We start from the raw sequence: 16,565 nt of genomic DNA, 5'->3' as shown, positions 1-16,565 counted from the left end.
TCTTCTTATTCCTTCTCTTTTTTAAAGAGCCCCTCTCAGCATTTCTCAGTCTCTCTCTCTCTCTCTGTGCTTCGGGATGTTTTGAATTCAAGCAAAAGGAGAAAAAAGGGAGTGAATGAGAGATAAAACAGAGAGTTGCAAAAGGACTCCAACTGCTTGGTCCCCAGGGATCCGAGAAGAGTGGCTGCTGTGCCAGGAGTCTTCAGACGTACCACTCGTTGAAATTGGAGGTGAGGCTACTATGGCTCCCTCCGCTGCCGCCACCGCCACCTCCGGAGCCAGCCGTTCCGCTGCTGCTACCACTCCGATGAACTGCAGATACCGCCACCGCTGCCGCCGCTGCAGCAGCCGCAGCAGCTGCCGGAGACAAGTTGGAGGTGGCCGTATTTTGGGTCTCTGTGCTGGGGGACACCAAACCCGGCGGGGTGGAGGATTCGTAGCCAGAGCTGGCAGCAGGGGAGGAGTCGGAGCCTTGTGGAGAAGATTCATGAACCTATAAGGCAAAGCAAAACAATTATTATGGTTGTTCACACCAGCAGTCAGATGTGTAGACAGGATTTGGCGTTTTTATCCACCTATCCAGTCCCCAGAGGTTGATGTTGGATGTAAGTTATCCTGGTTGGATTGTAAGCTGTATCTAGTAAAAACTGGCCTTTGTAATTGACTGATGATGATTTTGTCCATGCCGTGTTCAAGTGGTGCTGTTTTTATTATATTCATTTTTCGCTCCCATTATAAATAACAGAAAGAAGTCTTCCTGGAGCTAAGGCTGTGAGTCCCCACCAAAGCCCTCCTTAAAATGGGGGTGTTAATTTCAGTCTTCCTTGACAGTCTAGAGAACCCCAATTCTGTTCTATGCAAAATAAAGTGATATAAAACGTGACACAGAAAAGCAGGCATTTCTGATTCAACTCGAGGGCTCCCTCTGCCCCAAGAAGGAAGCCCTCATTTCAAGGGATCTCTGGCATCCCAGGAGCCCAGGCCAACTCCTTGACTGTCCCTCCCCACTCTCTCTGCCTCTTTCTCTGTCTCTCTCTGTCTCTCTCCCCCTCCTTGGTCCTCCTAATCCCCTTCCCAAGCCGGTGCCAATGGGTTACCTTCATATGTTTCCTCAGAGAGCTGGGGTGGGTGTAAGATTTGTCACACATTTTGCACAAGTAGGGTTTGTCCGAAGTGTGGACGTGCATGTGCTTCTTCCGGTCGCTGCTGTTGGCAAAGCGCCTGTCACAGCCTTCGAATTCACACTGGAAGGGCTTCTCCCCTGCAAGAAAGAAGGACAGTGACCACGGGGTAAATCGCTGCAAAAAGGATCAGTCCACCGAGGCGCTCCCCCCCCCCCGCCCCCAGTGCAGCCCGCTTAATGAAGGAGTCCATTTTCAGGGATAGAAAGACCTGTAGTGACTGAGTGATTGCACAGGAAGCAGAATATGCCAGGCCTAAAGGAAGACATTATTCAGTGATTAAATGCCACCTTATTTCTAAGCACTTTAATTTGAAAATACTTTCTAGCGCTGAGAAGGGTAAAAGAAGATAGTACAGTATGGCGGGGACTTAGCTAAAACATGACAATCCGGGAATTTGAGAAAGTTCTTGGAGCTGTAAACTTGGTTTCCCAGGCAGACATAAACAGAGGGAGAGAGATCACGCGTGTGAAAGACAACCTGTGGCCATTGTTTCAAATCCTAAATTCCACGGAGGAAAAGCAAGAGAACGCGGCCCTGTTTCTATTTCAGGATACAGCTTAGAAGCAAAATTAGCTTCTCAGGTCAATCCAGATTTAATAAAACTAACAAGCACCCAAGATCTGAAAAACGGATGTATTTTTGCCCCCATTAATAGGACATTGGAAGTTAATCCTGGTAGATCTGCCTAGGGTAGTGGGTGGCAATGTTGTGTGTGTGTGTGTGTGTGTGTGTTGGGGGGGGAGAATGTGGGAGTATGGAAGAAAATACTTGCAAAATATCCCGAGCTTTTTCACCCTGTTGCCAGAGTAATTTGTAGGTGTGAGAATTCAACTACCAACACCTCCCGATCCTCGATCCTCTCCCCTTAAATCGGAGGTGGGAGAGATGGGCAATTTCACAAGAAATTCCATTAGTACGTAAATTGTTCCTTAAAGGCAAACCGCTCAGTGCCAAATCACGGCCATCTCCCTTCAAATCAACGTCTCGGATTTGTTAAACCTCGTTAAAACCTGTCTGGCACCTAGGTCGGCTCTTAACACATCAACAAGAAGGCCCAGAGAGGTCTTTTCGTTAATACTGATGTCCGGAAATCGCTAAAATATTTGACTTTTTTTCAGGGCCGGGAAAGAAAAGAGGCGAGGCAAAAAAAAAAGTCTGGGCTTAAATGTGACCGGAGAGTGGGGGGGGGGGGGACCTTGGAAACTGATGGTCTTTTAATTTCATCGCTTGGACTTAGCAACAAAATCGCGAGTCGTTTTGGCCCTCTATTTCTGAGAGGATTCTTCTAAGCCTGAAAGTTAAATCCTCCGGCAATTATTACATAATATAAACAAGATAATACCAAATATATATATATATATATATATCCGCTTCGGCGGCTGAGACTTTCAAAATGAGAAAGTGTTATTTCTTATCCCCTTAAAGTGAAATGAAAAGCAGTAGCATCGCTCTGCGAAAAAGAGGACGCTCTGCTCAAAAACAGAACTCCTTGGGGAAGAAAAGCAAATCTACTTCCAGTTCCCGACGCTCCTTTTTACAAGCGCCGTATGTGATCCATTCTCCGGGATACTGCAGTTCATGCGCGTATTTCGGCAACTTTCCAGACCTCTATCTATTTACTCAGAAATAAATCGGAGGGATTTCTAAGTCAGCGTCCTCGTGAGGATTGTACATTTATTGTGCGAGTAATCCTCGAAATCTCCCGAGTTTCCCTTTGTTGTTTCGCTCAAAAAGGACGGAGGGCTACAGCTTCTTTTTGCCGCCTTACATCCCGCCCGCATTTCCAACTCTAGTGCGGTCTCGGCGCTTCGGTTTCCCACGGAAAATAGCTGGATCCCAACTAGATTTACTTAAACTCACGCTTGGTTTTACTCCGAGAAGTGCAAAACTCAGTAGCGAGACTCGCCTGGACCTCTAAATATATTCCTTTTTTTAAAAAAAAAAAGTGCCAAAGACTAAAGCTTCGTACTATTTAATGAAAAACACAGGGATAAAATAAAGTAAGGGTTTACCAGCCGTCGTCCTTGTAGGTGGAGCGACGCGAAGGAAGAAAGCAAACCTTACAATTCGAGTTTCAGCCCGAAAGAAGCGATTTTTTTTTACCGACCTGCCCTCCCCGCGGCCACCATCTAGTCGCCGCCCCTGCCCGCTTTCTTCCTCGTCGGTCCCGACTGACCTGTGTGCGTCCTTTTGTGGATCTTGAGGTTCTCGGAGCGGGCGAAGACCTTGCCGCATCCCGGGAAGGGGCAGGGGAAAGGCTTCTCGCCCGTGTGCACGCGGATGTGGTTGACCAGCTTGTACTTGGCCTTGAAGGGCTTCCCTTCGCGCGGACACTCCTCCCAGAAGCAGATGTGGTTGCTCTGCTCAGGCCCCCCGACGTGCTCGACGGAGACGTGAGTGACCAGCTCGTGCATGGTACTGAAAGTTTTATTGCAACTCTTTTTGGGGCTGCTGAGCTGCTCCGGGTCGATCCACTTGCAGATCAGCTCCTGCTTGATGCATTGCTGGCGCATGTAGCGGAAGAAGGCCCCGGGGTGGTGGTGGTGGTGGTGGTGATGATGGGCGTGCGGGTGGGCGTGCGGGTGGTGAGCGTGGTGTGCCGCCATGTTCATGCCCATGTTCATATTCATGGGGCCGTATTGGCCATGCAGCTGGGCTGCCGAATAAGGGTCAGTTCGGGGGCTGGACACCTGGCGGTACTGATCCGACCGACCGAAGACTTCTCCGGGTAAGCCCAAGCGCATCTGCCCGTTGAGTACGTTGGGTGAACCGGGAGCGCCGTGCTGGTCTCCGATGCCCGGGAAGAGCAGGTGGCTCTGCGCCTCCGCATGCGGGTGGTGGAGGCTGCCGGTGGCCGCTGCCGCCGCTCCAAACAGCCCGTGCTGCCCGCCGCCGCCCGCCGCCGGCTCTCCGAAGCCTCGGCTCCGAAACAAGAAGTCCCGCGGGGAGTTGAAAGGCGGCCCGGAGTAGGAGCCGACATGGGCGGCGTGCGGGTAAGCCGGTGCCTGCGAGCTGAAGGCCGAGCCTTGCCCCGGGGAGAGCTCGTGAGCCGCCGCCGCCGCCGCCGCCGCCGCGTTGAGCTTGAAGGCCCCCAGGTGAGCCGCCGCCGCCGCCGCCGCCGAGTCCACGAAGCTGTTCTGCAGGCTCAGTTCGCGCTCTTGCATCTCCGCCGCCGATGGGGGCGGGTGCCGGGCGAACGTGCCCACTCCCAGCGCGGGGAACTGCGGCCCCGCATCCAGCAGCATGCCGCTCGAACCCCCCTCCAAGGTCGGGGGCTCTGGGCTGCAGCCGGCCCCGCCGCCGCCTCCGGAGCGAAAGAAAGAACGAAGAGCGCTGCCGAGGCGAGTCCAGGCGCAGGCGGCAACCCGAAGGGTCTTAAACGGCTGAGGCGGGGGCGGGCGGGCCGGCAGGCGGGAAGGGCAGCCCTGAAGGGACGAAGGCAAAGAGCAGTCCGGAGAGAGGAAGGAGGCGAGAGAGAGAGCGAGCGAGAGAGCGGTGGGGGGAGGAAGGGGGGGGCTCTCGCTTTTCCCTGGGAAAATAAAAACACAAGGCACAAACCCCCGGCGAAGAGATGTCAGCGCCACAGTCACACCAACAGCCTCTCGCACACACAGGCGAGGAGCTATATAGTGAGAGCCGCGCGCGCGCGCGCGCACACACACACGCACGTACACAGGGAGGAAAAAGGTGCGCGCACGCGCGGGCGAGCGAGAGTGGCGGCTTTTTCCTCACACGCCGCAAGCTTTCCGAAAACAAGCCCGCTGTCCTCCTCAGCCGCGCTCCTCCCTCCCCTCTCCCCGGCCCTGTTTGGGATCACTGCTCCTCTTCTCCTTCGCCGCTGCCCGCCATTCGCTTTGCCTGACGAGCTCCAAACTTGCAGGAGCCGCCGCCGCCGCCGCCGCCGCGGCTTCCTCAGCGAGGAAGGAAACCGGCGCCTCTTTCTCGCCACAACCACCCAACCGCTCACTTTAAGTTGGGAAGGGTGGGAGGGGCCGGAGGGAGGAAAGGAGGGAAGGAGAGCGGTGAGGGGGATTGGAGAAAAAAAAAGCGAAGGAAAAAAAAGAGAAGGGAGTCCGGAACAATAATGCGGGCGGTGGGAAGTGCCCAATGTGCGTCCCTCAGGCCGGGCGCGGGTCCCACTCAGGCATGGCTAGCGCCCGCCATGAGGAGCCTCCAACCGCGAGGGGGAGCGGGGAGAGCCGCTCCTCCTCCTCCTCCTCCTCCTCCTCCTCTCTTTGGCGCGCGCAGAGGGGGGCGTCCTCCCTGGTCTTCCCTTCGCCTCTCCTCCTCGTTTCCTTGTTAAGGTGGGCGCCGCTGCGGTGGCCGGTTTTTATCCCCCGCTCTCCACCCGCGTCTCCTCCCAGCCTCTCCCGCTAGCTGCTAGGCTGGACTGGCCGCTCCTCTCCCACCGCCCCCTTTAACAGCAGCCAGGCCATTCTCCAGGCGCCCTCTCATTGGTCGCTCCGGCCCATCAATCCGATCCTTCCCCCCACAGATGGGCTAATCGCCACTCGCGAGTCCCCGGCTCCGATCCGCCTCTCTCTCTCTCTCTCTCTCTCTCTCTCTCTCTCTCTCTCCCCGGGCAGCGCTCTCCAAGTCCCGGTGGGCACCCCCTTCCTCCGAGCCAAGGCGAGAAAGAGGCAACCTTTGGATCAGAGGGCAGGGAGAACGGGCTGTCGGGGAGGGGAGGGGGAGGAGGAGGAGGAGGGATCGGAGACCGCTGATCGCAGCGACCGCCGGGCACAGCTTCGGTTGCGGAGAAGGGAGCAAAGAAGCGGAACCTCCACGGGGCCCCACTCTTCCTGGAAAAGAGAGGGACCCCGTCACCCTGAACTGTCAAGGGGTGGGGCAGGAGGCCGGGGAACAGCTCCGAGGGAACGAAGGAAGAGCCGCTAGTAGGAAATGGCTCGGCGGGGAGAGGCAGACAGCGGCAGTCCCCTCGGAAGGCGCCCTGCGGCTTGGCCGAAACCGACGGGAGTTCCTAAACCTCCCCCCTTCCCAGGAGATAAGCTGCGCCGAAGAGGCCGCGGCACGGGTGGAAATAGAGTTGTCTGCTCCTCGTGTCAAGGAAGGAAGGAAGAGGGCCGGTTGGGGGTGGTCGGGAGGGCACAAGGGAGCTAGCCGCACGTCGGGGAGGGCGATGCGGAGAGACAATCGGGCCCTGCAAACTTGCGCTTGAAAGATCCGTGCGCGCGCGGGCGCGCTTGTGAGGGAGCGAGATGGGACGAGCAGGGTCAGAATCAACTGTCAGTTCTTTGGGGTTGAAATCGGCCAAAAACTGTTGAGAAAATTCCCAGTATTCGCTTCTATCAGGAACGTGACCTGATTGTGTTATGTTGCGTAAATTGACCCCACAAAAACAGCAATCCTGAAATAACAATAACAAGAAGTAATGGCGCCATCTTCTTTTTTGCATTTAGCAAAACAACCCACTTGTGCGGCTCTAGAAAATCCGGAAAGCATTTTATTTATTTTAAGATACTACAATTCTACAATTGTAGAATTATACTATTATTATTATTATTATTATTATTATTATTATTTATTATTATTATTATTATTATTATTATTATTATTATTATTATTATTATTATTATTATTATTATTATTATTATTATTATTATTATTATTATTATTATTATTATTATTATTATTATTATTATTATTATTATTATTATTATTATTATTATTATTATTATTATCATCTTAGCACAGGCCTGTTTCTAAACAGATTTTGTTAGATTAATTAAGAGGTAAATTCTTAAAATATATTGTATAGGCGAGTAGATAGCACCTCATACAAGATTTAACAATACTTTTGGACAAATCCTTTTGTTTTATGCTTTATTTTGCCCTCCCCCGCGTGCATACACACACACACACACACACACTCCAATTAATTATGAAATCAAAAAGTGCTTTACCCCAGCTACCCAGAAGTAAACCCGGACAGCGGTTGCTTTTTCACCCTGAGCCGAGGCTGCTTTTTTTGACAGCCGAAACGGGCTTTGAAGACGAAGCGCTGCCCCTCACTGCTTCCCCGCCTCCGGAGGGCGAAGCGGGCGCCGCGACCCTTTCGTTGGCTTTTGCCTCGTCCCCGGGACAGACTAGCTACCCAGCGCCTCCGCTTCTCCGACCGGCTGGCAGGAGGAGGAGGCGGCGGCGGCGGAGGAGGGCGGAGAGGGCAAACCCGAGAGACGCGCCCTCTCGTTTATTGATCTGGCCAGCCTGTTTTGCCGAGGCTCGCCTTTCGCCCCTTTCTGGAATCGGGAGCTTGGCCCGCGGGCAAAAAAGCAGGGCCAGAGGTGGCGGCGGCGGCGGCGGCAGCAACTAAGCCTGCCTCGGCCTCTTCCAAGCTCCCGGTATTCGGCGAACTTGACCGCAGCGCAACTGTACAGGCGGTGTACGCGGCCTGAACTCGTCCGCTTGAGAATCCATTCCATCCGAAATGGGAAGGTATTGGGGAAACAGCATCTGGCTTCCTCTGTTTTGTCCAGAGAAGGGAAGGGAGTGCACCCACCATGGTTGTGAAGGTGGCCACCATGCCTTCCTTCCTTCCTTCCTTCCTTCCTTCCTTCCTTCCTTCCTTCCTTCCTTCCTTCCTTCCTTCCTTCCTTCCTTCCTTCCTTCCTTCCTTCCTTCCTCTTGATTGTCCAGGACGTTGTCTGGATAAAATAGTTCCTTCCAGTAGGAAACTCCGTAGGCTCAAACTCTGTGCTTTTCTTCTAAACTTCGTTTTCTCCTCTCCCTGCAGAAAGTTCAAAGCTTGACCTTTCTGCCGCTCCCCCCTCCCGCTTTGTTAGTCTCCAAAGCGCAGAACCTTCCCGTCCCCCCCCCAACAACAATGTCACGGGGGTGACCAGGAAAGGGGGTGGGGGTGGGAGAGAGAAGCTCCTGGAAACAAGCCTGCCGTCTCTTTCACGGGCCATTGGCCGAAGTGCAGCCTTCACAGCGCAGCCTTTACCAGAAGAGAAAGCAGCCTGCAGGCAAAGTTCCTTGGAAAAGTGAGGTCCGAGGCATCTCTTGAACGCCTGGTCTGCACTGTCTGGGAGGCTTCTCAGGAACAACTCTTGGGAAAACACGTCCCTGATTTGTAAGTTTAATTCCTTTCCCGTTTCTGCCTTTTTCTTTTCCAGACTGCCAAGGTAGCAGGCTTTGCTATATTTTGTGGTCTTAGTATTTCCCATAATTGGCCACTTTGAGATTCCTACTCCTTGAAATTGACATCTGGAATCACAGGGAGGGAACCCCATGAGATCCTTTTTGCCTCTCGGACTGGTTCCGCAGAAGCTCCCACTTCCTTTGATGCGGGAATAGATTTTCTTGGGCCAGAGGATAGGCTCCTGCATGTAGATAACTGTACAGAAAAGGTATATACGAAGTGTTGAGAATCTAACTTCTGCTTTCCCAAGGAGAACTGCAATTTTTTGATTCTTCCCAAACCTGTGCACGCTTTTTAGAAGGCTTTCCGGTTTTCCGTGAATTTACTCAAGGCTAGGCAAATGTAAAACTGCAGCCTGAATTAGAAAGAAATACGTTCTAAGGAAGTGTGTGGACTGTACTCTTAAATCTTTTCCAGTAGGCACAGCCCACCCAATGATAAAATATCTTAAAAGTGAATGCTGTTTGCTTGGGAATTATTTCCATGTTATTTAGGGGCTCCTCCCCACCCCCATTGAATGTGCCTCAGATTAACACAGCCTGTCTATTGTTATTAGGCTGGCTTGTTTCCCATTGAAACCCAAATTTTAAAAAATGTTTTTCATGCTTATGATCTGAATCTGTCAGATAACAAACGTGCTGAGTGCCCATGCTAGATCTGTTTATTCCTCAAGTTGATCAGATTTGTTTCCAAATAAAAGTGTGTAGAGTGTTCATAATTTGTACAGTGCATTTGTTTTAAATTGTGGTGGGAGAAGAATTTTGAGAAAGGGAAAAGAGAGGAGGAGTAAGATCCCGGATTTCCTGGTTACATCCCATTTTTAGATTATAAATTCAGCTTGTAAAATCATTCCAAATTACTATGAATTGGAGGAGGAGGGTCTGCCCCCCACACTCACACACATACACCAATTTCTTCAGGTCTGCTTGCCTAGGATTATTGTCTGTATCACAGGTGCTTACAAATTCAACAGGCTCATCAACAGGATATTCCCAAACTCAAGATCAACCATTTCTAGGCCCTTCAACCTCTGACCTTTGAAGATCAGAAGAGAGAGGAATCTATAGAGGGCAGCTTCCTTCTGTAATCTATAGTTTGGAGTGTCCACCATCACAACCACAGAGATCCAACCCCCCTCTTTCTTTTTGGTCAGCATTCTGACAGAAAGCCAAGGGAGAATCTCTTACATATCATAGCAATATCAGCCAAAGCTATATAACTTTTGAAAGAAAGATGCTAAAAAACAAACAAACATGTGCACAACAGCCAGCCAGTCAAAGAAGAAGCCATCCACACCTTCCTTCTTCAACCCTATTAACATTTATCATTCACCCTTGGCCAGAGACAGTGGCCCTTTGGAGCACAAGGCATTTGGATCAGAGATGGGTTCCAGGTGCCCAGGTATTGAACTGCTTAAAACCCACCTAAGCCGCATGTGTCTGTGTATCAAATGTCAATAGAGGAAAATGCAGAACTTTAATGAAATTCATTACTTTGAGTGGAAGTACAATTGACCCAATGACTAAAACTTGTTTGTTTACAAAAACCAGATCCTTTTATATAAGCATGTATAATGAGACTCAGAGATTCTCCTTGGCACGTCTTGCTCTGCTTTTTCCGGCCTCTCTCCAGCTGTGGGTTTGGCCAGCTGGCCTTGTTCTGGGAATGCAGAACAAGTGGCGCTTGGGGATGCCTTTCCCTCCTTGCTACAGCTGGGGTCAGATCCTTCCTACTGCCATTCATAAGGAAGGGAAGCATCCGGGAACCATATTGCTTATACTTAGGGAAGCCGTCAAAATGTCGCTGCTTGATTTATCTCAAAACAGCTTCTTCCAATCGGTTGCTGAAAAATAAGGGACCGAAAAGAAAGATGTATGTCTATAACCATCAAAGACAACCATTTAATTCTGGCAGTATTTGCTCTTCTAAAAGTAAAGTGAGCACTGATGTACACCCAAAATGAGATATGGGAAACAGAGTAAATATGGGTTACAGAGGCAGCCTTTACAAATGTTGCCGCCTTCCTGTATGCCTTTCAAAGTGACAGTTTGGCTAAATTGTTCTCTAATTGCCTAAAGTCTGTTTGGATTGAGGAGATAGATAAATTATATAAATATCTAATCATAGAGAGAAACAGATGGTATTTGTTTTGTAATCCCATACATTTAATAACCCAGTTATGTTTTCAGTATTAAAAAGATATTCCTGTTATTTGGGAGAAAAATATATTGGTTGCCAATCTGAGAGGAAGCAGCATAAATTTAACATTTTGGCTGCAATCTCACCCAGCTATGGATAAGTCTCACTGGAGTCTGGGAATTTATTTTTGAGCAGGCACCCACACCTATTTTAAAGTATTTTATAAAGGTTTGTTGTATCAGCTGGTTCAGAACTGTCCAATTAAATTAGCTTCTTTGTAAAGCAATATTACCTAAAATGGCAGCCACCATGTTTATCACCATATTTAGGAAAATTTTTCAAGCCGAGACCCTCAATTTTGAAAACACAGAAATCTCAGTCTCACTTAATGTATTCAAACACCAAAGCTGAAGGGGTTTCTGTATGTCACTGTTGTTTTTTCACCTTTTCTGCAGCCCAACAAGCATCCTCAAATTTCTGATGAGTATCAGGAAAGCAGATTAGAGCTAAGAGCAGGGAGAGAGTAACAGAATTGTTATTTTCACTCTATATGTTAAAAATAGTTGCTGGTAATATCTCTAAATATATACCATATCATCACATGGATATTGTTTGTATGTGCTAGGCCACGTATCCCTTTCCCCAAGGGGTTGAGGGAAAAATCATAACATGTACAATACAATTTGATGGAGTTTATTTGGAAGTATTTTCCATTATATATGTACTGGACTTAACTTGCAGACAAATGGGTATGTAACTAAAGCTTCACAACGGATTCCTAAACACCTACTCAATTGTAAACCTTTCTGAGTTTCCTCCCACATAAATAAACAAAGGATATCCTTCGAAATCTACTTCAAAAATTCCTTAGTAGGCAAACCTGTAAAAAACTAAGGAGGGGGATTTTTGCTCACAGTCAACCGGCATAAGTTCTTTCAGGGTGTGATCCAATGGATTCAATATACTGCCAAGGAACAGCAAACCCCTTTTAACTCGAGGTGCTGATTACTTTGAACTGATGCGCACAGGGTTGTAATGCTAAGTGTGGTTTCTTGGGGTCGCTGCGTGCATTCCAGCTTGCTTTGCTCTGATAAATCCCTGCAGCTCTCTGCCCCCCCCATCTAACCTGCAAGATCATGGCAGATACCAACAACAACAACAACAACAACAATTAGAATCTTGGTAAGTATGCCTGTGCGTTTGGAATGGAGGTGGAGACAAGTTCCTTTGTATGAGGGGAAGAAAAGAAAAGGGGGTTGCTTCAGCTTCATTGATCCAGAACTCGGACAAAGCATGGGAGGCAGCAGTTTTTAACTGGGAAATCCATTTGCTTGGCATACTGATTATTACTTGGAGACATTAGCCACTGATTTTAAACAGCTTTCGGATCTCGCTGAGGGACCCACCTGAATATCCCACATTTGTTCTACTCCGAAGAGTTAAAAAGGCCCAAAGGCCTTATAATAATGCATTGAACCTGTTCTTACCTCAGTGACAGAAGATCAAGTAAAACCTAACCCTTTTAGAACATAAAATCAAAGGGCTGGAAGGACTCTTCTAGTCCAATCCTGCTCAAGGCAGGAAACCTTATTCTATCCTGGTCAAATGGTTGTCCATTCTATTTTTGAAAACCTCCAGTGATGGAGCACCCACAACTCTGGGAGACAAGCTGTTCCACCGATTAATTGTACCCCCTCCTTTTTCCTCCAACCACACTGCAGGAATTTGCTGAATTAACCCTGCAGGGCTCTAAATATAGATAGATAAGCCTTACATTTTCAGTAGCAGAAAATATTTTTAATGGAAGCTGGGGCAAAAAGGGGGCAGAATCAAGAACCAAACAGTCCGTGAAGCTCAATGGGGCAAGATCCACACGTGAGATTTATTGCATCTTCTATAGCAATGGAAAGCTTGTCTTCATTAATGGTAGATAGATCGCCATAGCAACGGCTGGGCTTCGCAGGAAAATCACTAGTGTAGAAATGGGCCGGGACAGCTACTTAATTTACTGGTTTCATTAGGACAAAGTATGTGTGCCTTATGAGAGGTGAGGGATTCTAGTTCCTATGGATGAAGGGATGGGGCGAGGACATTAAGTTTACCAACAGGTACTTGTGGAGGAAGGGAGAGAAAACCAATCTCTCCCAAACTCCTTGATTTCGAGAGGAATGATAAGAATTTATTGAAAGTTATCCCGGAGTCAGTATCTAAAAAATCGTAGCTGAATAAGTTGTTCTCTCCACACATATTTCTTCTCTCTCTTAGCCAATTCCCATGCCTAGATTTGCACAACGTACTTAGCCCAATTACTGAATTATTTTTTGTGTTCTGCATACATAACACATGGAACATAAAGCGACTAGCTGGGGTGTGTTCACAGAACATGTTAAGCTATGGGAGAGAGGGAGGGAGGGAGGGAGGGGGAGGAAGGAAGGGCTTTAATTAAAATAAAAACTAACCCAACTTCAACTGACTTAATCCAGTGTGTTGACTAATATAGCTATTGTGTGTGTGTGTGTGTGTGTGTGTGTGTATGCGCGCACGCCCCTAAAGAATGTGATGCCTGTTCTGCTGGCAGGGCTTTTTAAAAGATCTTGAGAAAAGCTGTTAATTGCTCTCTCGTTTTAATTATTCCCCAGAAGGCATTTTTCTCTATTCTAGAATATCGTCCCCACCTCCCGAATATCAATAACATGTGTGCACTAAAGACAACTACTTGCAAATGGGTTTCGAGATCATTATCATATATTTGCATAATGCCACCGTCAAACAAATGCCTTAAACAGCAAGCAAACAAAAACACGAACTCTAGAGAGCTGATTTACGGAAACGTGCAGTGGGCTGAAAGAGAAAGGAGGGAAAGGCAGATAAACAAAACAAATAAACAAACTAGAAGAGAGAAAGCAAAGAGACTTATTACAGTAATCGGTTTGGAAAATATACTATATTTGGCGAAATAAATGGAAGAACGGGTATTTCAAAATTAAACTAAATGCTCCTTATCAGGAGTGAATTTTCTGCCTATTTCTTCTGATAGGCTTTGAATGATCCACAGTAGTAAAACATGAATTTTTCGCCCTGTATAATTTCGAAGAGGGAATCCTGGTCAGACAGGCCTGGTTTTACAGACCAGTTGCCTAATAATAACGGCGCGGTTGTTCCCTGCATCACTGTATTCAGAAGCGAGCCTACCGCTTCCCACTCTCGGGTTGCGGGGTAAGGTCTATCTAGCTACCGGGCAGACGAGGCGCTTTCCTTAGTGCACTAACAGTCAGCGACCATGGCGGTGGTGATGAAGAAGATAACAACGATAATGATGATGATGGTGGTGGTGGTTGGGAGGGAACCAGTCTTCAGTCTGCACTCATTTTGTTGTCTTTGCCCGAGATAACAAAAATGGCAGTCTGGGTCACAGGATGGGCTTCTTAGCCCTGGCCTAAGGTTGAATGTACAAGGTGAGAATCTCACATCCTCAAGGCGTACAAAACAGGGTCAGAGTCAGGCCTCTTCAAAAAACAGCTTGTATGTTTCCCATCCAATCGGACTGACCAAGAAGTTTCCACTATCGTCCATATTGTCCCACACCGAACGACCATTCCCACATGCAAGGTTCCGATATTCACCCGTCCTTCCCGCCTTGCATCGACTGTTTTGGAGATCCCAACAAAAAAGCAATGGATCAGGGAGATCAATTGGGCTTCAGAAGCTCGAAATCGATGGCAGTTCTGTACCATCGTGTACTGGACAAGAGGGCGAACAGGGGGGTCCGTTCGAGGTACCTGCGCGCAGCTGCAGTACTGTAACTCAAGTCTGCCGCTGTGGTTGACCTGGGCACCTGCCGGAAAACAGTTTGATTTTGAGACTTCAATTAAGATCCTTTCCTCTTTAAGCACCCATCCCAACAGGAAGACGGAAGGGCACAACGGCGAAAGAATAACTGAAAAGTGTATTTATTCTCGACACTTGGGATCTTAAAAACGCTTGCTAGGGTACACAGTCCTTTGGACCCAGTGAGTTTTACCTTGGAAAGAAAAAATGGACGGTATTGCTCGGGAAGATATTTTAATGAGAAGCACACGCGCTACTCGCTGGGTGGCCAGATCCTAACAGAAGCTTGTAATGACTGACCCTTCCTTATCTCACGACCTGAGGGCAAGTGAGAAAGTGGGGCGGTTCCTGGTAGAAGGGGGTCTCCTCCCTCCCCCCCCCCGTCTCTCTAGGCTAAAAGCTCAAGGAAAGTCTATCATTTTTATTGCCAGGAAAATTGAACTTGGCGTGGGACGCTTTCCGCATCGCTTCCGACTGTGGCAAATTAGATGCAGGTCCTTCGCCAAAATAAGTCAGCCTTCGCCGTCTACGCCGTCGCGTAGATCCAAGCGCCAGAGCCCCTGCCGAGTCTTTTCGCGCGCTCTTTAAGCTGGACTAGTAACTTTTTTTTTTAAAAGGAAATGCTACTGCCCGTTTGTGAGGCTTGCTCCCGCAGCAGTTCGCGTTCCCCACGCCGACCATACAAGGCCGCTTCCCTTCCTCTTCCGTTTCCGAATCGCAATATTGTATTCCCTCAGCCCAGATTTTTAGAGCAAGTACTTTCCTTACAGAGACTTGCTTTGCCATTCCCACAGCCATCCCTCTTTCCCCCCCCCGGAGGTAAATAGCATTAATTTCATTGGAACGTACGAATCTACAAAAATTAATCTATTTGCATCAATGTAAGAAAAACGAAGAGCGGGAGGAGGACGGGGAGGAGCTAGAGTTTGGGTGCCCGCCATTCCCTCCTCTGCTTCTTCCTGACCAGAACTAGTTCCTGGTTTGTTTGTTTTTTCACCTGCCTCTGAAAAGTTTGAGAGCCAGATCTTCTTCTTGAAAGGGCCCGACAAACTTTAGGCGGAGGAAAGAGCACTCTTGAGACCTCGGATATTTTTTTTCCCCCAAAGGGTTAAGGAAGCGGTTTGGATAAACAGAATCGAAAGTTGGAAGGGGAGGAGAACCAAAAGGCGCGAGAAAAATTTGGACGTTCGGTAGCAACGATTTAACATTTGCGGGATTAATTCAACGGGGGGGGGTTGAGAGAGAGAGAGAGAGGAAGAGAGAGAGAGAGAGAAGAGGAGATGTGGGGGGGGGAAACTAAAAAAGGGGGATCTCCTTTTTTTGAGACTCGATCATTTAAGACGAAATTCTGGGAAACGAATTTTCTCTGCCCCAGCGATTACAGCAATGAGTTCTTTGCTTTATCAAAAGAAAAGGACGGTGGCACTTCTCCACAGCGGCTCACCAGCCCTCCCGTTGCCTGCTCTTGCTTGCAAGGCAGCCGCTTTTCTGGAGCCACGAGGCGGCCTCGGCTAGGTCAGCGCCCGGGTCCTTAATAAAGAGTGGCGAAGAACAAACGGATATCCACGGGTCCTTTTCGGTGCCCGCGTGGAAAATTGCATCCTCGCCCTGTGCCCTCGGGCGAGGCTGGCTCTTTCGAGGATTGGCGCAACGAGTAAGACCGGACAGTCTCAGCAGGCTGACTCGGGTGGGAAAGTTCCTTGAAATTGGGATCTTCCCTAGTAGTCCTACAAGGATCAGGCATTGTCGCCGAAGTGTCAACGGTGCAGCTATTAATGTGGATTATGAGAACCGCCGTCATTCTCCACGCGCCTGTGCGTCGCCTTTGCCAAGAAACAACCTGTTGTAAACACAAGACTTTGGAGAGGCGCCGCTCCCAGAAGACCCAGAGCGGAGTTGCAGCTTCGGGCGGGCGGGTCGCTCAACGAGTGCCTGGCTCAGCTGCAAACCCGACGCCCTACAGGTGGCAGGGAAGCCGCAGCTCCTCCCCACGCAACTGTGGACTAGAGTCAGCCGCCTTGCCCGCCGCCACGGGCCGCCGCTCGCTTGGCTCTTCCTCGGCGACGAGGCGCGAACTTTCCCCCCTTCTTTCTCTCCCTTTCTCTTTTCCGCCGTGGGCAACTATTTCGGGGGAGGGAGGGAGGGAGGGAGGGGAAGAAGCAGCTCGAGCAAGTGCGAAAAAAAAAGAGGGGGAGGGGGAGAGGACGCAGGCAGGAGCGCGAGGGCGGTTCCCCGCTGAGCGCCCGGCCTGA

The 16,565-nt window shown here is 49.2% G+C and overlaps 1 protein-coding gene across 1 annotated transcript; it reads right to left on the bottom strand.

Moving 5' to 3' along the window:
• Window positions 1-202: 202 nt before the first annotated feature.
• On the bottom strand, window positions 203-4,429 carry ZIC2 (Zic family member 2; the record flags this gene model as incomplete). Its single annotated transcript, XM_081327777.1, has 3 exons — window positions 203-493; window positions 1,098-1,261; window positions 3,361-4,429. The coding sequence occupies 3 exons, from the start codon at window positions 4,427-4,429 to the stop codon at window positions 203-205; spliced, it is 1,524 nt and encodes a 507-aa protein (XP_081183903.1).
• Window positions 4,430-16,565: the final 12,136 nt, after the last annotated feature.

Source organism: Vipera berus (assembly GCF_964194415.1).
Source record: "Vipera berus genome assembly, chromosome: 4".
Taxonomy (NCBI): Eukaryota; Metazoa; Chordata; class Lepidosauria; order Squamata; family Viperidae; genus Vipera; species Vipera berus.
The sequence above is the reverse complement of the archived record's forward strand: the minus strand, read 5'-3'. Positions and strand labels throughout refer to the sequence as shown.